Below are 23,261 nucleotides of genomic sequence, written 5' to 3' on the forward strand. Positions count from 1 at the left end.
GCTGCATTTGTAGAGACTCTTTTTAAATAAACTTTGTTTGGCTGTAAGCCTTGCCCGAAGTCCCACTCCACCCTGCTCCGCTTCCAACTCATTGGCTGACACAGTAGTGTTAATAGACACTTGGCTTTTTGGATCGCTCAGGTTCATTTCCTGGCTCCACATTCAGGTAAGTAATTTTTAAAAATAGTTACCTTTTTGGTGGCAGCCTCCAGCGGTCCCTTTAAGGACCACTGTTTAGGCCGTATGTAGACCAGGTAAACCTGTTCGCAGCAGGCCCGACCCCTTACCGCCACCTGGGCAGAAACAAGTACAGCAGGAAGAGGAGTAGGTACAGGAGGAGGAGAGGTAGCAACCACCAGAGCCCCTATCTGCCCGAGCTCCCAGACAAGATCATGGAGGATCTCTTCAACTAAATCAGCCCTCCCATTTCCCATCCAACAACAGTCCCACAATCCTTACAACCACCATCCAATTGCCTTCCTTCACTCCAAACTTATAGGTCTTGCCCTCACTTCACTACAAAGACAAATACCAACACCAAATCCAGATCAAAAAACAAATTTATCAAACAAATCATGTCAACATTGATACAAAAAATTACTAATCACCCTTGTGCAAGCACTCTCTTGATGCTCGTTTTCCTATCCTGGGGCTCCTACGAGGTGCTTCCCCAGTGGCTACAGCTTGGGAGGTGGAAGGCTGCAGAGCTTCCATTGAGGACATATCAAGATGGCTTTGGAGGATGACCTCAAGCGGCATCTCAGCATGGGCTGTAGCAGTCTGGGCCAGCTGGCTGATGAGCACCAGTAAGGGCACGGGTGGAGTGTCTGGCAGGGGAGCAGGCATGCTGTCATCCTGAGAGAGGACAGTAGATGCTTCTCCCATGGAGCCAAGGCCACTCTCCTGGGGCGGCGCCTCAGCTTTCCTTGGGCTCTGCTGGAGAACAGGGTGCAGGAGTGATTTGATGTCCTAGAAGCCCCTTTTAACAGTGGCCCCCAAAATGGCAGCCATCTGAGCTTCCAGGCCTGCAGTATGAGCTGCCATAGTAGCCGTCTGATCTTCCATGGCAGCAGTTTGTGTGGATATTGCGTGCTGCCTGCTTTGATGGGAATGGGCGGATGGTCTGTGTCCCACCCCCCCACATGCCCGGTTTTGATCCGATTTCTAAACTTGCAAAGAACTGGCTCAATTATAATTTGCCCTCAATATTTTAATGAATGTTATCAGTACATTGCTTTACATTCAACAGTGACTCTTATAAAGTTAATGATGCACTGCACAAAGGAATTTCACTTCTAACTACTGTACCAACAATACTCATCAATCTTACACTATGTTTTTTACACCATTAATAGACCATAACCGAAGAGAATCATTTTTTTCCAAGTAAGAAGACGCCAAAAGCAGTAAATATTGGTTAAAATTTATTATTTCTTGTAGTTTCAACATAAACAAATTATTTTTTAAATAACACTGAAATTTATTAAACTCTGAGCTCACTCTAATATACAGAAATTATCTTACAGAAGATTCTGGAACAGATCAGAAAAAAAAATCCAATCATTGATAGCACAAAAAAAAGAAACAAATTTAAAGACTATAATCTGATCAATTACAACTGACAGTTTAAACAAAAAAAACTATCCTTGATACAATAATAAAGTTAATTGAATTAATTCCATACATAGATGTGTTTGGCAAAATTTGCCTTACAACATAATTATTGCACAATTGGTGATTCTGTGGCTAATATTATCAGCATGGAGTACCCATGTAATTTTATCATTGAGAAAAGCTGCACAAGAACCTGAATAAACACAGCTTCCATTTTAGAGCACTGATCCATATTACGTAGAAAAGATATGTACAATTTAAATTACAGCAACAGAAAAAGATTCAACTCAAACATTAAAAATGCAATCCAATTCTGTTATATATTAAGCGAATTGTTACAGTAGTATTTCAAGTCATTCTGTTATTTAGTGTTCTTAAGAATTCATTAAAAAATACTTCAAATACAGTTAATGCTTAATACTAACGTTTTTTCTTATAAAAAGGTTGTCTAAATTGATACCTCATTTCAGAATCACATTTTTGCTTCACTCTTACATAGAATTACAAAAAAATTATAATTATTTTCTATGCATGCTACTGCAACAGCGATTTTACACTGACCATAGAAGGGCAGTAGGGACTGGTCCAATAATACATAGCATTTGACTTTGAATTCTTACACAAACCCTACAGGTTGGGAATGAAATACTCATCACAGTATTCGGCACGAATTTCTTAAATCCGTGTAAAAAGATTATTATTGTTTGCAGACTTGGAGTTGCTTTCTTAGACTTAAGTCACTGGTTCGAAGGGAAATTACTTAAGATTCTAGAATATTTGCAATACTCAATATACATCCAATATTTAGTTATATTTATCAATCTTAGCAGTGTTTACAAAACTGCAAACTTTTATATTTCTTGCGGATAATCTATTTCTCCAGAATATTACCGTCACCATTTTGTAAATCATTAGTTCAGTTTATTACAACGCTCATTTGTTCTGAATTTAAATTACACTTAACTGATGATCCATGTCATTATAGGAGGAATTCTTAAAGACAGTTGCAGAAAATACAACTATGTATCTATGTTATATTGACTCCCATTTCATTTTGGAAAGACCCTGTGTAATCATGCAAAACAGATTTGAAAAACTAAATCAAATGAGAAATAAACTAAAATAAATGACACCGTAGAACTAGAATTTTGTATTTTGGAGATAATTAAAAAAACAACTATTACAGGATGGGTATAATCAGAAACACACTCATTGCTGAAAGACCCCCCCCAGGTAATCTTTTGTACACCAGCCTTGCTATTAGCAGCACTCATATAATGCTCAACCATTTTTCTTTGTAATCAATAATACTTTTGAGAAAGGTCCAAATGAAATGAAATGATTGCTACAGAATAGTCTGCAATTGCACAATGCAATTCAAAGCAAAGGATGAATCTTGAGAAATAAGATATTGTTGAAGGCATAATCTGAGGTCAACAATATAAGCAGCAGACTTATCAAAGATATCTTAACAGAAGAGCTCTAGAAAGCCGGTGGTTAAAAACAAATTCAAGTTTCATTCCAGAATGTATGTTCATACAACTAAGGAAAAATAGAAGTATGAAGCAATTCAGTTTAAAAGTATATGCCAATGACATCCTATACAGGTAGTAAGAAGCTTAATAGGCAATAAAAAAACTGTGAAAATATCAGTCAAACCAAACCAGATGCAGAGCCAAGGTTCCCAAAATTTATCCGTTGTGTTCACAGTGTCTGTTTCCATGTGCAAACTCTAAGCATTAAAAGGGCAGATCTGTTCTGGGGAACCAGCAATTAAAGCAATGCTGGCAGTGCAACAGTTAGGAAGCTTACTTCAGACCATTAATCAAGTCTTTTAAGCCTACCAAATTGCCCAACAGTAAACATGCCTCCTATTGGCGAAGTGATGACATAGCAATGATACACTGGTTAGCTGTCAGTTGCTGAAGGATGCACAGAGGTAAGTGGCTAGTGAGTGAAAATGCAAAAAGAGATAAAGTAAGGACAGTAGCATTGTTAAAAGAAAAAAAAGAAAGCCAGAAAAAACCCATATGAGTTTCTCCTGTGGAATGATAGTTACCTATTAATCTAGTCTGAGCACTCAAACTGCATTCAGTAGTCAAAGGAATTTAGCAAATATCCAATGAAAGACTAATCATTTCACAGAGATCATGGATAAGCCAAGTGCATAAGGATTCTGCTAATGAACTGCTTTCTAATGAAAGGATATGTAAGATTGGAATCTGGGCAAAGGACAGTAAAAAGGTACTAACTTACTGAATAATAGGAAGAAACACAAAAGATACAAATCTGCAGTCCATAACTGGTATGCACAAATATTATTTAAATCACCAAGTAATAGCTGAGGAAAAGGCAGAAGAATACTTAAAAAAGGTTCAGGACACATTACTGACATTGAAGTAATAATAATAAGCAAAGCACATAAATGACACACAATTTATTACATCTGTAATTTTCACTCACAAGATGTGATCATCACCACTATTCATGGTGTGTCTCTGTCTTTAATTTGGGTAGTTTTAAATTTTATAATGGTCAGTTTTTCTTTCCATTTTAGTAAAATTTCTATTTTATAGCATGTAACATTTTAGTACAACATGCCATATATTTGATAGTTAGGTAAATGATTTGTATTTATTTTACTTAAGACAGTATTTCATGCAAACTATTATTATTAGTTCGGAACAGATATTTTGCTTTTTCAATATCTTTAACCAGATTCATTTCTATAACTTTATGCAAGTCCAAACAATTCCTATTATCACTTTGTAAATGACCATTCCAGGTCTAAATTATTTCAGGGTTATCTATTACATGCCATTTTTGTGTCAACAATCTCTCACAGACAAAGAAAATCTTAATAATGGAAGAAAATGAGAATTAAAAAATCTAGACAGTTAAACAGCCTTTAGTCAGAACAGTATTGTGGTGAGAATGAGCAGAATTGGAATTGAGAGATTGTCCTTTAAGTGCAGAGGGGGTGCTCAGGAGTCAGTTATGATGCCAAGAGTGATAGAAAATACATAAAGACATTGTAAAAAGGAACAGAAATGGGACGATCCTATAAACACAGTATATTTGAAGAATTATAGCCTGAGATCCAGGATATTGTTATCGGCCAATTTTGTACATTTTGTAAAAATATAATGTGCATTTTTAAAATCAACAGCAGTAAATGTTTCATGTCTGAATTGCATAATCAAGAACCAGCTATAGAATCTTATTAAAAATATGGATTTATGGATTAATAAATAAATTGTACACTTAAGTTGTTAGTTCGTAACAAAGAACAGACTATGATTAATCACCCTAAATCACATGGTAATTAGTGTAATTATATTGTTATAAAAAGGATAGGAGGAGGTAGAAACAAAGAGGATGTCCTCAATCGGATATTGGAAAAAATGTGATTTCTCCAAAAAATATCACCATAAATGGTTTGGATATGAGAAACAGCAATATGATATATCAAGTTGGTTACAGAAAGGTAGAGCTTAGTAAGATTGCTACTTCAATGTGTATCTTCTTTGCACCATTGTCTGAGAAACTGCACAAATATTTAGTGGAGGCTCCAGTCTCCTCAGGTGAATTCTTGTTTGTAATATATGAAAAGCTGCTGTAGAACTAAAATGCTGCCAGCTACATCATGAGCCTCTTTCAAAGAGCCCTAAGGACACCCAGTGAAAGTTAATAGTTCTTCACACAGCAATTTGATAAAACCCATCAATGGCAAGTCGTCACCTTTAACACCCTCACTTCACTATTAAAACTCAGCTAACATTTTGTTTTATAATCTTAATAGTTAAGGTTTATAATTTAAATATTCTGCTATATTCTCTAAAATTCTGATTCAAACAATGATTTGATTAATTAATTATTGTAATTTGGAAAAGAAGGCAGGAATGTAACCTGTGACAGGATTTGTGCATTATATTTTTTCACTGTATAGACAGGGTAAATATGCATTAGATATTGGCTTCAGATGTATGTTCAAGTGTCCCTTTGTCTCTATGTCAAAGGGTCATCTATATAAAAAAAAGTGACCATCCATACTGCCAATGAGTGTTGTCTAGCCTACTTTGTTGGCTCCTTGGCCTGCATTCAAAAACGAATTAGGTCAAAGTTTGTTTGGTGGCTTGACAGTCTCTCTTTGAAATATTAATATACGTGTGTTCACAAATTGGGGAAGCAGACAAATTCATTATCTCTAACAGCTATCCTATCAGAGATACTCTTGGGAGAAAGGCAGTCAACAGGGTAAATTCAGTGAAACTCCACTTTCAGTGTGGAGCCTCATTGGATGGGAGTGTGGGCCGAGATAGGTCACTTAACAAATTTGTGGCTCATGCTCCCATCCTGTGAATCTCTATGCTGGGAGCTTTGCCTTGCTGAATTTATCCTAATGTCTCAATATTAATACCTGCGACAAGATAGACTTTTCTTTGGAATAAAGACACTGCCCTGGTTGCTCAACTTTAATTCGGTTTGTTTATGAAACTGACCTAGGAATCATATCATCCATGTATGCATTGCATCCAAAAGTCTATAAAAGTCTGTTTCATTCACAAATTTGCAGATTATCTGCCTGTCTAGTAATAATTTTAATCCCACATGGACTGATTTTATCTTTATTGTTTGAGCCATCAGCATCATGATGTGTCTTACTGTTTCTGTGCATTATTTTACTTGTAAATAAATCTGACTATTAGTTTTAGCTTGAACACAATAGTCTGATAGTATGATATCTATCACTTTTTGCAGAATATGGTGAACATTCCATGCAATCTCTGGTATATAAGTAAAGGGCAATTGTTAGTCCTGTGGCATGCTATCCCAATCACAGCATGCAAAATGGGGCAGGTTTCTATTTCTAGGAGACTTGATCTGTTTATGGAAATTGTCCTTCTCCTCTGAGCATGAGTTAAAAGTGTTGGGAGAAAGCCAATTAAAAAAAGACTTTGAATTTAAATAACACTGGACTAACATTTGAATCTAAAATCTTTGATCTAAAGCAGGATCTCATTTGATTAAATCTGGTGTTATATGCCATGCTGAATAAAGACGTAATTTATCATGAGTCATTTTTGATCGGAAGCTAGACTTGATCTGATCCTAGTTATGTCAAGTAAACTCTATGGTTTATGTATATGTATATGTCATGAGTGATTATCAACTGAGCTGCATGAAACAAATCCAATGAGGCTGATGAGAACAGGTAATGAAAATGGCCTTTGATAGTTGCATATTTACCCATTAGTTTTGCAATAAATTTTGATTTGAATATAATTTGTTTGTTATGCTTAATTACTCTATATGTTAGAGACACTAAAATGTAAAGATATGGAAAACTCTAAGCAGTGAACTTGAATATATTTCTGCATTAGAAATACTGAACTGTAGAAATGGCACAACACATCACATTAAAACTGGCCGGTGAAAGATCAAAGTACATCTACCAATATTGGCTGTCATACTGGATGTATACTAGGCTTTGGGTGTACACATCACCAACCCAAGAATAGAATTCCAATATACATTTGCCAATCACTCCCATTATTTAGAGATTTCCTGGATTTTAAATAAAATGAATATTTTACTAGTAAGGGCTTAAAATAAGCTGATAGCTAGAGCCCACAGCCAATGATTCATCCCCTGGATACACAGCATGTTATGAGGTATTAATGTTTAAACAGACCTGCTGCCATGACTGTAGGCACTATGCTCCTTGAAGTATGCACTCTTTAATTAAGAGCAGAACTTACAATGGGACTGTTTTTGGATTGGAAGGAGCTTTGCCAAACCACTGGCTACCACACAAACAGCAATCAGATTGAGTTTTAATTGTAGAATTTAGTAATTAGTAGGCAAACAAGACCATATATATATATAAAACCCCTGAAAAAATAATGGTCTTCATTGCATTATTAGACAGAGGGATCTGTGTGTTATATAACTGATAAGAATACAATATTTCTTGCAAATTAGCTGTACGCATTCAAATAATATTCTGGACCCAACTGGTGTGCGTTTTCTATGCAAACAAAAAACATTGCACATTAATACAGATCATTCTATGAGCCTACACGAGAATGTTTGGGTCAAACAGTACAGCTTCATTTATCACTTCAACAACACAGCATAGTCCCATATTTCACTTTAACTCTCCAGACATGCTTAAATGCTGAACTTCCATTTCAAGATAAGTTTCTGAGTGCTTCTGCCATCACCCCACATTACACAAGCTTGTTTTGTAAACACTGGTACAAACTGAATATTGATATCATCAGGATGTACATTGCTAAGAAATAGTTCTACATATTAATTCCGAGTGGAAGTGAAATCAATATGTCAACTATTGCGTTTCCAAACTCAAATATTTAGCACATTTATTTTTAGACTTTAACATATCAATTTAAAGATTAGGCTTCATACTAGTTTGAAAAAAGATGTTTGCTAACATATGACCAGAAAGAACTCTAGAATCATGTCAACAAAATGTACAATCAGTGCTTTTAAGGTTTACCAACTTCAAATTACGCTGTTGTTTAGAAGTGCATCATACAATTCCTAGCACTTCTGGCAACAGCTGAAAGAAAGATTTCATTTCCTCATCCAAAATCAAGTGCATTAAGTGTGAATAGTGCAGTTATACTGAGGCGATTTGTTCCCTGCAAGCCTGTTCAGTGTGATTTGTCATCTGTGTCTGATGGACTGGATTCACGGGGAATTGTAAGGCTCTCCCTTCTGTCCCACAGCTTGTGGATCTCTGTGGTGTCTGATTCACTGCTACTGTTGGCACTTTCCCTGAAACTAGCCAATGGTGGCCTCATCTTCACTCCTTTCGACGTGACCGACCCCTCGATGGCTTTTCTCAGCTACATTGAATTGAAACAAAGAGAGAATTGAAAGCTTTCTTCACAAACAATCATCTGCTCTACACGCCAGGGTCACTTAATTAATAATGGGCACACATACATCTTTACTAAGTAGATAAGAACAATAGAAAGAGTCACAAGAGGGAGTTCTATTCTTACTGCTCTGGGTTGTGCTACCATGCAAGAAGATTATAGGACAGTATTGGTCAACTATCATAAAAGTAAGATGCACAGACCACTTACGGAATCAACTGACTCCAGTGAACCCAAGAAGGTACCAACGGCAGATCCGAATTCGTGACACATGCTATGGCCAACTTTAGCCCCGGTGATAAACAGGGTGTCATTTCGAATTGTACCAACAATGTTTTCTTTCCCCGTCTCTCCTTGGTGGTGACAGGAGAGAGTTACCACTGTGGAATGTCAGTATCTGAGTTAGCACTGTAGATGAATGAATCCATCTCCCTTTTGCTAATGTGACAAAGGGAGGTGGATATAAAGTTCATCTGGAAGGTGGGCTTATCTCCACTCTGTTCTACAAGAGAATATTTCTGGGTTGATTAGTCTTTCGATTTTGTCTCCTTCATTTCCTGTTCCTGGCCTCCATTCTATACCTGCTCATCAGTTGAGATCATGAAAGGTGGGGAATCAGGAGAACATTTCTGCATCCTAGCAATTCATGTTATAATAATTCACATATTACATTTTTTGACTGTGAATGGGGTTTAGACCTGAATCCTGTCTGCACTTCTTACTGCAGTCACTTAACTTTATGTTGCCAATAAAATGCAGAATACCGTACCTCTTTAAGAGCTACCACTCCTATTAGCTTTCCAATGCTGGTGACGTAAGCATGGTTAAGTCCCAAGAGGGAGAACATGGTGTGAGTCTGAAGAGAGACAAGAATCTTCGATCAGATGGTTGATTGTAATTTAACAGAAGGCTGCATTTTAACATAGTGATTCAATTATTTAAAAAAAACTCTTTAGTACATTTCAAACAGCAGATTTGCATCACTTAAAACATGATTTGAATGTTCTATTTTCTTCACAGTGGAGTGTGAACCAATATTAATTGTCTCACGTGCTATTCACGTTGTCAGCAATAGTCAGCACGAAGGCTTTGGCTGACATCATTTTGCGGGGAAAATAATGGAAATTTTCTTTCATGAGAAAATAAAACATCTCGTCAGTCAGCTTCTGTAAAGAATAAAGGCAGGTTATGATGTTTTGGACGTGTACCCTTCATTAGAATTAATCTTACTAAAATTCCTATTAATCTTTCAATCTTTAATTCTGTGAAGGGAAACATCATAATCCGTCTTTACTCTTTACAAATGCTGATTGACCTGCTGTGCATTCTCAGTATTTAATTGCAGTTTTTACTTCTTATAAAACACATCTTACTAAAATTCCGGTTAATCTTTCAATCTTTAATTCTGTGATTGGCTAATAGTTAGCAAAATGGGATTCTCACAAAATTGCAGACTTTGTGCACAAGCCCCATATTCATGTGATATCGTTAGTGGGCCATTGATTATGATGAAAAAGGGACATTAAATCTATTTTGCAACAGAGGGCATATTATTATTTTCCCTTTTCAATAGCCTCTCACCATCATTCACACTCCTGCAGTTTGGAAAGGGGAATGATCTGAACTTTTAACTTCTCCCATGACAACCATTAATAGCATTCTGTGACTACCTGACAGAAGAAATGCTTCAAGTGAAGCTGATGAAAATATCAAATGCTTCAGAATCAACTGAAAACTTTTAGCAGCACTGCATCTTTAAGTAAAGATAAAATTCTGGTTTATCATCCTGTATCCTGTTAAAGCAGAAAAATGGCTACACTAAAAGAAATTTTATATAAGGTAGAATAGTTAAAACACTACACAGAGATGATAAAATATCAAAAGTTATTAATAATGTTTCATCAGATCAGGATAGAGTCACACAGTTCCGACTAACAGTACTTGTGAAATATTGCCATATTATTTTATTACTTCCGAGATCAGTATTTTAACAAATGCACATGCTCATTGGTGTCCTGTTCAGAAGACATTACTAGTCACTAACTGACTAGTCATTGTACACAGAGCGTCACATTAAATTTAACACAGTACTGTTAGTTACTCAACAGCACAGTTTTATGTAAAAAAAAAGTGCATCATTCCATTTTGAAATTTAATTATATCGTACTGCCAATCCTCTGTTGGCAGTACGATATAAAAGCAACATGTTACATTATTATCTTCCTCTTTTAAATATTTATGACAGCAATTCTACACAGATTATTTGCAATGTATTGCACTACATGGTGAATAATGTGCCCACTGCTGCAACGCACACTCACAAATCAGAGATTTAAACAATGAGACAGTAAACTCAGTGCTGCTTACATTACGAATTATTCACATTAGGGCAATTATTTTTACTTGTAGCAGTGTTTGCTGTAAACCATGGGGAAAATGCATCATTTGTTCTATTGCACAATTTCAATGCCCATTTTTTAAAATGTAGAATTACTACTCATTTTCAACACAAACTGCACACTTCATATATGAAATAAAAAATGCATTTGACCCAGTCAGGATTTTAAGTTACATGTTCCATAGCAGAATCCGTTATGTTTTTCTGACAAGAAATCTCTTGATAGCAGTTGCAGCAGGTATATATGCCAGTAAAAATAATACAAGCAGAGGAATCATGTCTACCAAGAGTGGGCAATGCAGCACATCATTTATCATACAAAGCAATAATGGTTGCAAATATTAAGAAGATATAATCTTTTACACACTAATAAAGGAAACCACTGCATAAAAAAATCCTAACTAATGAAAAGCAAAAAAGTGCAGATGCTGGAATTCTGAAAGAAGAACAGAAAGGCTGTAAACTATCAAACAGGCCAAGCAGCATCTGTGGAGAGAAGAGACAAGTTAACGTTTCAAGTACAGGCCCTTTTTCAAAAATGGAGAAATTTCTTCCTGCCCCCTATACTATTGAAGTGAAACTCCCAAATATCCATCTAACTCAATAGCCTACATTACTCATTCTCGCTTGAAAATCTTTTTAAACATAATTTTCACCTTTACTGACCGGCCGGTAACCTGGTGGAACTAATTGCCCACCCATTGTATTTATTGCAATGGGATAAAAATTGGGTGGGCTCTACAACAGGTAGATGATCCAATCTGCCACATTACTGCCTGGGTGGTGAAGGTGAAAATTACTCCCATTGTTTCAAAAAATAAGATCTAGTTTCTGGCTAATTGCATTATCACGCAAAACACTACCAATCTCTCAGATGAAATGCTTCATTGTCAATTGTTTATGATTACCATGATTAATTTTCAAACATATTTTATTAACATTCTAATTACTTTTAATAAAAATGCACTCAATAATATTAAACTGAAACCCACAGCACAGATTAGTTATTTAGCTAATAATCTGTTCTGCAGCGACTTCAGTGGATTTGAATCCACTGGTGCAAAACCTGTACTAAGTGGCTTTAGCAATGCAGCAAGCAAAAGGAATCTAATGTTTCTTGCCTTGTGTAGAGATGTCCATTCTACAAGTTGGAAGGGTGCTGGGTCGATCTTACAATTGTTGAAGTCCACCTGTTCATCAAACTGTTTGTCCTCCCATTCAACTATCTAGAGAAACATTTTTAATTATTAAATTGCTGTTACAGGGTTCACAACTGAATTTCGTTTAGACAATGAGTTCATAATATCATAGTATGATGTAGCACAAGAGGAGGCCATTCGGCCTATTGTGCTTGTGCTGGCTCTTTGGTAGAGCTATCCAATTAGTCCCCCTACCCTGTTCTTTCCTCATAGCCCTGTAATTTTTTTTACCTTCAACTGTTCATCCAATTCCCTTTTGAAACTTATTGTGGAATCTGCTTCCACCGTCCTTTCAGCAGGGTATTCCAGATCATAACAACTCGCTGCGTAAAAAAATGTTTCCTCATGTCGCATCTGGTTCTTTTACCAATCACCGTAATTCTGTGTTCTCTGATTACTGAACCTTCTGCCACAGGAAACAGTTTCTCCTTATTTACTCTATCAAAACCGTTCATGATTTTGAACATCTCTATCAAATCTCCTCTTAACCTTCTTTGCTCTAAGGAGAACAACCCCAGCTTCTCCAGTCTTTCCATATAACTTTTTTTTTATTTGTTCATGGGATGTGGGCGTCGCTGGCGAGCTGGCATTTATTGCCCATCCCTAATTGCCGTTGAGAAGGTGGTGGTGAGCCGCCTTCTTGAACCGCTGCAATCCGTGTGGTGAAGTCCCTCATCCCTGGTACCATTCCAATAAATCTCTTCTGCACCCTCTCTAAGGCCTTGCCATCCTTCCTAAAGTGTGGTGCCCAGAATTGAACACAACACTCCAGCTGAGGCCTAACCAGTATTTACGTGCTCTTTGCCTCTATTAATAAAGCCCAAAATCCCATATGCTTTTTTGAAAGCCTTCTCAACTTGTCCTGCCACTTTCAAACACTTGTGCACGTACACCCCCAGGTCTCTCTCTTCCTGCACCCCCTTTAAAATTGTACCTTAGTTTATATTGCCTCTCCTCATTGCTGCTACCAAAATGTGACACTTCACACTTCTCTGCGTTAAATTTCATCTGCCATGTGTCTGCCCATTTCACCAGTCTGTTTATGCCCTCCTGAAGTCTGTTACTATTCTCCACATTATTTACTAAATTTCCAAGTTTCTTGTCATCTGTGAACTTTTAAATTATACCCTCTATACCCAAATCCAGGTCATCAATAAATATCAAAAAGAGCAGTGGTCCTAATACCGACTCCTGGGGAACACCACTGTATACTCCCTCCAGTCTGAAAATCAACCGTTCACCACTACTCTTTGCTTTCTGTCCCTTAGCCAATTTTGTATCCACATTGCCACTGGCCCTTTAATCCCATGGGCTTTGGTTTTCCTAACAAGTCTATTATGTGGTACATTATCAAATGCCTTTTGAAAGTCCATATACACATCAACCCTCTCCGTTACTTCATCAAAGAACTCAATCAAGTTAGTCAAATACGATTTTCCTTTAACAAATCCGTGCTGACTTTCATTTATTAGCTCGTACTTTTCCAAGTGCTGATTCATTTTGTTTTGGATTCTTGTCTCTAAAAGTTTCTCAACCACCGAGGCTGACGGGCCTATAATTGCCGGGTTTTTCCCTCTCCCCTTTTTTGAACCTAAGTACCTCCTCCTTATCTATTTTTACCCTATCCAATATCGCTACTACCTCCTCCTTTACTGCTACATCGGCAGCATCCTCTTCTCTAGTCAAGACCGATGCAAAGTATTCATTTAGTACCTCAGCCATACCCTTTGCCTCCGCCAGAAGATCTCCTTTTTTGTCCCTAATTGGCCCCACCCTTCCTTTGATTACCCTTTTATTATTTATATGTTCATAAAAGACATCTGGGTTCCCTTTTTATGTTAGCCGCTAATCTATTCTCATACTCTCTCTTTGCCCCTCATATTCCCTTTTTTAGATCTCCTCTGTACTTTCTGTATTCAGCTTGGTTCTCTACTGTATTATGCACCTTACATTTGTCATAAGCCGCCTTTTTCAGTTTCATTTTAATTTCTATACCTTCCAGGGAGCTCCAGCTTTGGATGTCCTTCCTTTCCCCCTTATGGGAATGTGTCTACTCTGTACCTGAACCATCTCCTCCTTGAAGGCCTCCCATTGTTCAATTACAGTTTTACCTACCAATGTGATTCCAATCCACCAGGGCAAAATCCCTTTTTAACTCACTGAAATTAGCCCTCCTCCAGTTAAGTATTTTTACACTTGATTGTTCCTTGTCCTTTTCCATAACTATTCTAAACCTAATGATATGATGATCACTGTTCTCCAAATGCTACCCCATTGAAACATGCTCCACTTGCCCCATTTCATTCTCCAGGACTAGATACAGTACTGCTTCCTTCATCGTTGTGCTGGAAACAAACTGATCAAGAAATTTTACACATTTCTGTTGTGGCAATTTGCTATGTCAGAAAACATTCATTTAGCCTAGTATTCAATCTGTCATTATTGGAGATATGAAGTAAAGGATGTTACGACATCTTAGAAATACTAATTCCTTATAGGGCAAACTCAATATCAATTCAGTAGACACTACCAACTTCACTAATGATTTGCTATGATTCTTTATGACTTTTGTCATCTTGAAAGCAAGTTAGAAATCCCAATCAACTCCTCAATTCCGTTAACTGCTCCAAATCCACACAATTGTTCATTAATTAAAATGGAAATTATGGCCATTGGCAAGGAAGTGGCTGAGTAAAGTTAGTTAAAATAGTTCTGTGTTTAGTTGTACATGGAGTTAGATACCTTATAATGAAATGCAATATAAAACAACGTTCACAAGATTTTAAACCACACCATTACATATTGATGTACTTGTCATTACTTAACTCTACATAGGATTTTATTCAGTTCAAACTAGCAGACAATATAGGAAAATCAATATTTTATTGGGAAATTCATCATATTGCATTGGTATAGACTAAATGAATACATGCATAATTATATGCATATATAATTCTTATCATAGAATTAATTTTTCCATGCTGTCAAAAGTTATCCACACTTTTCATCAGAACTGGTCATACAGACACCAACAGAAGTAGCACTGGTGCACGATAGTTTATCAGGTAGGGAAAAAGTGGTCATTATGTTGCAAGGTGTGTTGGGACATCAGCACAGATGTAGTTAAAATTAACAAGAGGATTCAGAATATGTTTGTTCCACTATCTGTCAAACTATTTTAGACCTTATGCATTGCAGAAGTCAGGGTTATAATTACAAGCCAGACACTGACAAACCCTCAGCTACTTTTATTTCACCATCTGGTTGTTGAAAGATCATTAACTGCAGGGCTGTATAAATAATATGGTATTAGTCCCACCACACTTTTCCTACTTGCTGTGTTATCTTTCTGACAAGCAAGGAAATAATTCATCTAAAGACACAATCTGCGAAGAAAGTTGAAAGGAGGTGGAATTAATTACCTTAATTGAACTGAAGTGGCTTTAGGGGAAATAAATTTGCACCTTCACCTTAATAATAACCTTAAAAGGCTTTAGCGTTAATAGAACTCTTGTCTTTGTGGGCTTGAGGGTAGATACTCTTTAAAAGTTACAAAAATTACTCTGGAGCTATCAAATCAATACAGGTTTTTAAAGGCAAAATGTACATACTTGATGTTTTGTAAAAATGGCTATTTCAGCAGGCCTGTAGCTGAATTCATCTTAATATAATTACTATATTCTGTTGGGACTGCATCGAGCTGTTGTGCAGAATGGTTTATTGCAATATGTGGAAGACTGCCATGAAGTTTATTTTAAAGAGTGGATGTGTTGAACTTGGTACCATTTAAAATATGCCCTCAGGAAATTGCACTTCCACTGGAAGTAAAATATTCCCTCGGGAAATTTAACTTCCACTGAAAGGAAACTGAATATGGGTATGTATGTGACATGACATGAAGCAATCATAGACAAGAAAAGGTCATTTGGTTCATCAAAGTCATCTATTACCCCAACTCCCATCGCAGCCAACTATATTTTGAACAACCTGAATGCTTGTGCCTCTACTAACTTCTTAAAGATTAGTCCAAACATTTATCACTTTTTTTTAAAAAAACCATTGAAGTTACACCACAGAAGGAAGCCATTCGTTCCAGTGTATCTGTGGACTCCTTGCTAGAGCAATCCAGAACTAATCCCACTTCTCTGCTCTCTCCCCACAGTTCTGTATCTTTCTCTGCTTCAAACATTTTGCCAATATTCCCTTAAAGGATGCAATGGACCGGAATTTCTTGGATTGTAGTTACGCAGAAATTACACTGAAATTTACGCTGGTTTATGAGCCGATATTGCCGATCGTTTGCCTATGCCAGAATGTAAAGTCAGTGTAAAACAATTGCAAAAGCAGTGCCACCAATAAGGGAAATATACAGAACTGCTATCTTCTGCCGTGACCCCTCATTCAGTGCCTCTTGCCTCTGCTGCTCCTCTTCGCCTTCCAGTATTATGCAGAACAGGGGCATGCCTATTGAGAAGGCCATTCTAACTACTTAGTCCTGCTGAACATATGCAGGGTGTTGGGGTCTGAAATATTTAGGATGCATTTTGGTTAATTATAGTGCAGATTTCAGTAACAATTTTTTAAAAAATTGTGAGAAAAACCACAAACAAACTTCAGAAATCTCAGTTACGCCAATATCACGAGACTTCGGGTCAAGCTGTGCCTAAATGTTTGGGTGTAAATCTACGCCAGCGCATTATTTGCGTAAATCCAGGAGACTTGTGCGAGCTGGTCTTTGGATGGGGGTGGTGCTATGTAAACAAGCAGCAAAGGGTTTCACCGGACGTATCTCGGAAGCGGTGCACATGATCAAGGAAATTTTCATGTAGCGCTGTTTCAGTGGCGTGCAAATTTTCTTCAAGAAAAAACAGCACCACTCTGCTCTTATACCATAGTTTGACTAAAACGTTCCAGGAAATTCCAAGCCAATTCTTTGCCTCAACCACTTCCTGTGGCAACACAATCATGCTTCAACAACCTGCTGCATAAAGAAATTTTTCCTAAACTCTGCTATTTAAGTGACTCCCCAACCAGAGGAAATAGTCTTTCCCTAGTCTGTTTATCAGAACCCTTTATAATTTTAAAAATCTCAATTAAATTTCTTCTTAGCCTTCTCTGCATCCAGTGGGAATAGTTTCCCACTCCTGGCATTATCCAGGTGAATCTACGCTGAATGTTCCACATGGCTTTAATGTCCTTTCTATAATGGGGTACCCAAAACTGAACACAGTACTCTAACTGTGGCCTAACTAATGTTTTGTACAGATTTACCATTACTTTAATCTTGTATCCTAAATCCTATTTATGAAACAAAAAATGCTGTTGGCATTTTTTATTGGTTTTTAACCACCCGTATTTGTACTTTTAGGGAATTATGTATATGAACCCCCTAAGTCTCTCTGTTTGTCCACATCCTTCACAAGCTTTCCATTGAACGTATTCTCCCATTGCTTGTTTTTCCTCCCAAAATATATTACCTCATACATTCACATTAATTGCATCTTCCACCTGTCTGCCCATTCTGCTAACCTATGTCTTCCTGAAGTCTTTTACAGTCCACCTCATTATTTGTCAAGCCACCTACTTTTATGTCATCAGCAAATTTTTAGATTGTGAGCCTTATGCCCAAATCCAAATTATCCATATATACCAAGAATAAGATTGGACCCAGGACTAAATTCTGGAGTACATCACTTCCAGTTTTCTCCAATCTGAGCAACACTTATGTACTGTAACACTTTATTTCTTGCCTGTTAACCAACTTTCTGCCCATACTACAACATTTCCCTTTATACCATATTCCTGAATTTTTCTATCAAGCTTCTTCTATGACACCTTATTGAATCCTTCTGGAAATCCAAACTCTACTAAATTTGTCAAACACAATTTGCCTTTAACTAATCAGTGGTGGCTTTCCTTCATTAACCCACGTATTTCTAAATGTTCACTATTTTATCTCAGAGTTTGCCCACAACTGTCATTAGACTCGTAATCACCTTAGTTTTTTCTTCCTTCTTGAACAAAAATGTTACATTGATTACTCGGTAGACTCATGGCACAGTTTTCATATTTAAGGAAGATTGAAAAATTGTGGCCAGAGTTTCTGCTCTCTCCTTGCTGACGTCTTTCAATAGTCAAGAGTGAATCCCATCAGAGCTCAGTATGTATTCAATTTTTTTTTGTGGCAAAAAAACCCAAAACTGAACACAATACTCTAAAAATGTATACTGACTAGTACAACTTAACATTACTTTTCTAGACTTTAATCCCAGTGTTCTGGATACATATCCCAGCATTTTTAATTACTTTGTCACATTATCCAGACATTGAAAGTGACATGCCTATTATTACTCCCAAGTTCCTTTATAAATCTCCTTGTACTAATTCAATTCCATCCATTGCATATTTAGGTCTCTCATCTTTTTGATCTGTTTGCTATACTTTACTTTTACTAATGTTAAATTTACTGCATAAGCAACTTACATCCTTTTGCAAACCTTTAGCTGCATTCTCGGTCTCTTCTGCTTTCCTTATTAGGATATCATCAGCAAATCTGACAAGCTTCTAGTTAATTTTGATTTTCAGGTCATTTTCATAGATTAAAAACAATAGGGGTCCAAGTACTGAGCTCTGCAGACTCCACTTAACTCCTCCTCCCAATATGGCATGATGGCAAGCACAATATACGTGCATTCAAAACATGTCACCTTATTAAGTACAGAGATACTCAATTATAGTAAATCTGAATGCATCGAAAAGTCCCAGTAATCCAATTTATTTATTAGATAACTGACTGTCCACTTACGAAAATTTAAGATGCTAATCTTCCATCGTTCAACTCATCCAAAGCGCTGGCTCTACTTTGCCGATCAATGCCTCTAATTGTTAAGAATGTCTAAGAAATTGTTAAAGGGCCAAATTTTTAAATGAATGTGCATTAATATAGTTTCCACCAAACTTCTGCCGCAGTTACAGCAGTGGAGTGGAAGAAACCCTGAGGAGTTTCTTGCCGATATCCTTTTTTGGATAATAGGTGGCATAACAGTGTGCAGTCAGATATAACTGTAACAAGAGCAGATGTCTCAAATTTAACCTGACATATGCTGTGAACACACAGCTTTTGTTGCCTTGAAGCTGTCTCCCAGACGAAAGCTGCGTGAAGTTTTGATGCTGATATTGCAGAACGATGGAGACTTGGTTTAAAGCACTAACAACTCAGTGTTTCTTCAGTAGTAAATCTTGCTTAGGACTGACAACCCAGCCACATCTCTCAAGCATTGTGGAGGAGGTATTCTGGCATACAGAAAGCATGCTGACCAAGTCTGCTGGTCTGCAATTGCTTAGGGGTGCCCTGAATCAAAGAGTTAGATTAGTGTTTTGCAACCTGTCAAACAAGGCAACAATATTCCATCACTGGGTGAATTTAGTCTTTTTAGAACAGCAAAGTTGTTGATAATGACAAGAAGGGCCAAGATTTTTTGAGGATTCCTATTCTTCTATGAGCTTTTCCAGTTACCTTTGTCACTTGTTTGATCAGTGCTGGTCAGATGTGATTAACAAGTCAAAGAATTGAATGTTTGTAATTGAAGAGAGTTTGCAATCCTTGTAGAGGATTAAACATATTAAAAGTATGTTGGTTTCATTAGTAATCATTGAGAACATAAGAAAACAAAGCATGAATGAAGACTATTGGACAAATCAAACCAATTCTTTGCATAGATCATACACAATTTGCTCTATGGTGAACGCCATCAACATATTTAGTCTCCTGAGGGAGGTATCAATCTAATATTATAGACTGCAATATCCAGCCCTAACCAGCTGCATTGTAAGGGTAACATTTTCTTGGTCCTGCCAAGCAAATGTGTTACCCCACCCCTAATAACTTAGAAGAGAATTTATTCATTCTGGTCTATCTTCACCTTTATAGCCTTCTATCTTGTTCTTCAACAGGTACTGATTCAGTTACTTAAAAAAATTAATTAACAGCATTAACTGATTTTGCTGGAGCTCTATTCCACATATTCAACAATTTGCAAGTGGAAGCGGGAAAATTCTTTAATCACTACTCTCTCTGGAGGCTTTACCTCTAGTGCTGCAATCACAGTTTAAGTTAATTAAGTTTGCATCGACATTATCCAGGCTCCTCAGCAATTTATTGAAAGGCATCAAATATGGCTGAAAAAAATATTATACCTTCAAATAAATATGGTGGAATAAAGACATCTGGGATAAACCCTTAAGGGAAGTGTGTATATAGCTTTCTTCATTTGCTAATTTTAGCAAAAAAAAATGGAGGAAAATATAACCCACCGTTAAAACTTTATAGAGGGCTAACTTACCTCTGATGCAGTCATGTCATCTTCAATTTCATATTGATCCTGAACCAAAAGAAACAAATGTTGATCAATATATGACAATTTCATATCTGTAAGATGTAAGTGGCCTCTTACAACAGTCACGTGAAAATTGAGACACATTCAATCTAGGACCTTCCAAGCAAAAATGTCCTGAATTAAAAATAAAGTTAGAGGGCAATGAACAACAGATTGGCCATTAATTCATCCATTGGTGCACAAACCATGTCATGTTCTTCACACATCCCAAAGTCCCGCTGCACAATTGAAATAAAGAGAACCTCTGGCAGCTTCTTCGGATCAGGGAGTACAACGGTAATGCTATTTTTAGTAATAAGAATAATGGCCCGTAAATTGTTCCGAGCGGCGAATGAACAGCACTTGCCGCTCCATAGATTTATACTCACCCGCAAACTTACCGCAGGCTTTTGTGCGGCAACTTCCTTGAATGATGAGCCGAAAACTGTCCAGTGTTAACTCCCGGGAACCTAGAAACCGTGGGAGAGGCGAAAGGATCGGTCTCTCCCCTCAACCAATCAGCTTGAAGCAAGCCACACAGTGAGAACCAGGAAGTGAAGCAGCCTTCACTAGCCGCGCAGACTAAAAACCAGGAAGTGCCGATAAGGTTAGTAAATTTACTATTAAAAAATGATAGAGAAAGCGAAATAGAGAGAGGGTGAGATTAAAAGACTGATATAAAAGAGACAGAAAGAAAAAGTAAAAGAAAAAAATCTTTAATTAAAATTTTCTTTTAAAATATCCAAAAACTATTAACATCAGGAGTAATGAGACTCCACATTTTTAAGTTAATTTTTAGTGCCATAGAGGTTGTTTAGCAGTCATTAATTCCACGCTATTAAAAGTTAGTTTCGACCTAAAAAACTCAGCGTACCTGTTTTGTGCCGAGATTAGTTAGTTTCCAGCTGGGCAGTGCAGCAAGTTCGCCTTTGTCCAATGATTGCAGCTGGCAAGGTCCCTTTAACATGAAGCTGTCAGATCACCGGTGACTCGGGAAGAGCAAGTTCCGGATTTCCGCATGTGACTGGGCATGTGCGGTCACCGGAACTTACTCTTCGATTTGCCCATTAATAACAGTGAGCGCCGTTAGGCTCACCGTTATTTTATGAGCAATTTCTGGCCCAATGGTTTGATCTGGGATTCTGCAACTCAAAGTCTATTTGTTCTTTCAATGTGCCCAATTTTTAGCACTTCAATATACCCAAGGCATAAAAGGGAAAATATATGTTGGTACAGTAATGGTGTTCTGCCCCAGATATCTTTGCCACATTATATAGCTATCCACTTAATGCACTGTTGACACAAAGAAAAGTCAACCCTTTCACTTTGACAGTCAGTCCAATCTGGATAGCTTTGTTCCCATCTGTGGTGTCTAACTAGGACTTCAGCTACCCATATTTACCTGGCATGATCAAAGCCCACCACTACTGAGAATTGAGAACATATCAAAATCAAAATGCTGTATTATTTCAAAATATAACAAATTCAAATTGTTAATACTAATTAAAATCCTGTTGAAGCTAAATACTATTCCCATCATCAACACGTTAAGCTAGTACTATAGAACTGCAGTCTCTGTAATGAGTGTGATCCTTTTTGTTGCCCGTATGCAATGGGATATATCATGAACAAAATTTACAATTCAGTGTTCAATTAAAACATTATATTGTAAAACTTGCCATTTGCCAATCAATATGAAAAAAGAAACCTCCATATTAACACAAATTATTCACCTTTATTAAAATGAGTTCATTATTTATGCAGCTGATCTTCTATTTCATTTCAGATTAACGGGCACAATTCTAACTATCAAGGTTTAACAAAAACAATGCAACAGGAATAAGTTTTATAGGCAAGAAGTGCAGGCAGATGTAAATTTTTAAATATATTATACGCGATTCCTCTTAGTCACGCCTATTTCCTATTATGATTTACTAAAACTTTGATGGCATTGGCAACACTTAGAGGTTAATGCCTGAAGCATAATGTTGACTCCTACTTCTATTGCTTTCAATATTTAACATTGATATGCCTACTAGTCAATCGTCCCATCACAGGTGACGCGAGTCACCCAAACCTGCCTGGCATTTTGTCTTGTTACAACAAATACAGCTTAAAAAAAAGTAACATTTCCTCCAATTAACTGTAACTAAGACCACAGAAAATACTTTATCTATCTATATCTCAAGGGAAAGGATGGGAGGAAGATGGGAATATTGACATCACCTCAAAAGATGGGAGAGCTGTTGTACTTTTGTTTGCTGACTGCCATGCAATGACTACAATTTCAAATAATTCCATAGCTTAAATCACTGCTCATATTTCTTAGATTTTTAGTTCTGGCTAGAGATCTGAACTTTGTTGGTGTAACATCCATGAAGGTCTATGACAGACTGATTCATCCAAAAGTCCTATTGCTCATCATGTTGTGTAAGAACTAGAGTCCAAAAAGGGTACTTTAACCAATTATGGGCTAAATTTACTTAAAAAAAAGTATTACATTGAGCCAGATGTTGCTGGAGGAGGGCATGCCTGATTTGTTTCTGTACCCTTCAGCTCGAAAATGTTTTGCGCCTCAACTTGCTGGAAGTGCGGGCTGATATTGGAACGGGGAGGGCAACAAGACAACTGGGAGCTTAGTGAACAGCGGGATAAACAGCGTATCTCCTTAACCAATAAAATTGAGAAATAAATAGAGGAACGACTGAGAAGGAGGGTGAATTAGAGTTAAATCAGGTACAGAAAGAGATAAAAAGAGAGGAAAGAA

At 37.0% G+C, this 23,261-nt stretch overlaps 1 protein-coding gene across 1 annotated transcript in view; it reads right to left on the reverse strand.

Annotated features, from left to right (window-relative positions):
* Positions 1-1,442: 1,442 nt before the first annotated feature.
* The window catches only part of LOC137331445 (chloride channel protein 2-like), a 412,704-nt gene continuing 390,885 nt past the window's right edge, over positions 1,443-23,261 (reverse strand). Inside the window, exons 21-24 of the mRNA XM_067995242.1 lie at positions 20,462-20,500; positions 12,042-12,146; positions 9,292-9,378; positions 1,443-8,489 (exon numbers count right to left, since the gene is read on the reverse strand). Of these exons, the coding sequence (XP_067851343.1) occupies positions 8,295-8,489; positions 9,292-9,378; positions 12,042-12,146; positions 20,462-20,500 (426 nt within the window). The 3' untranslated portion in view covers positions 1,443-8,294. The remainder of the gene's footprint in view (positions 8,490-9,291; positions 9,379-12,041; positions 12,147-20,461; positions 20,501-23,261) is intronic.

The sequence above is a fragment of the Heptranchias perlo genome, chromosome 13 (assembly GCF_035084215.1).
Source record: "Heptranchias perlo isolate sHepPer1 chromosome 13, sHepPer1.hap1, whole genome shotgun sequence".
In the NCBI taxonomy this organism is placed as follows: Eukaryota; Metazoa; Chordata; class Chondrichthyes; order Hexanchiformes; family Hexanchidae; genus Heptranchias; species Heptranchias perlo.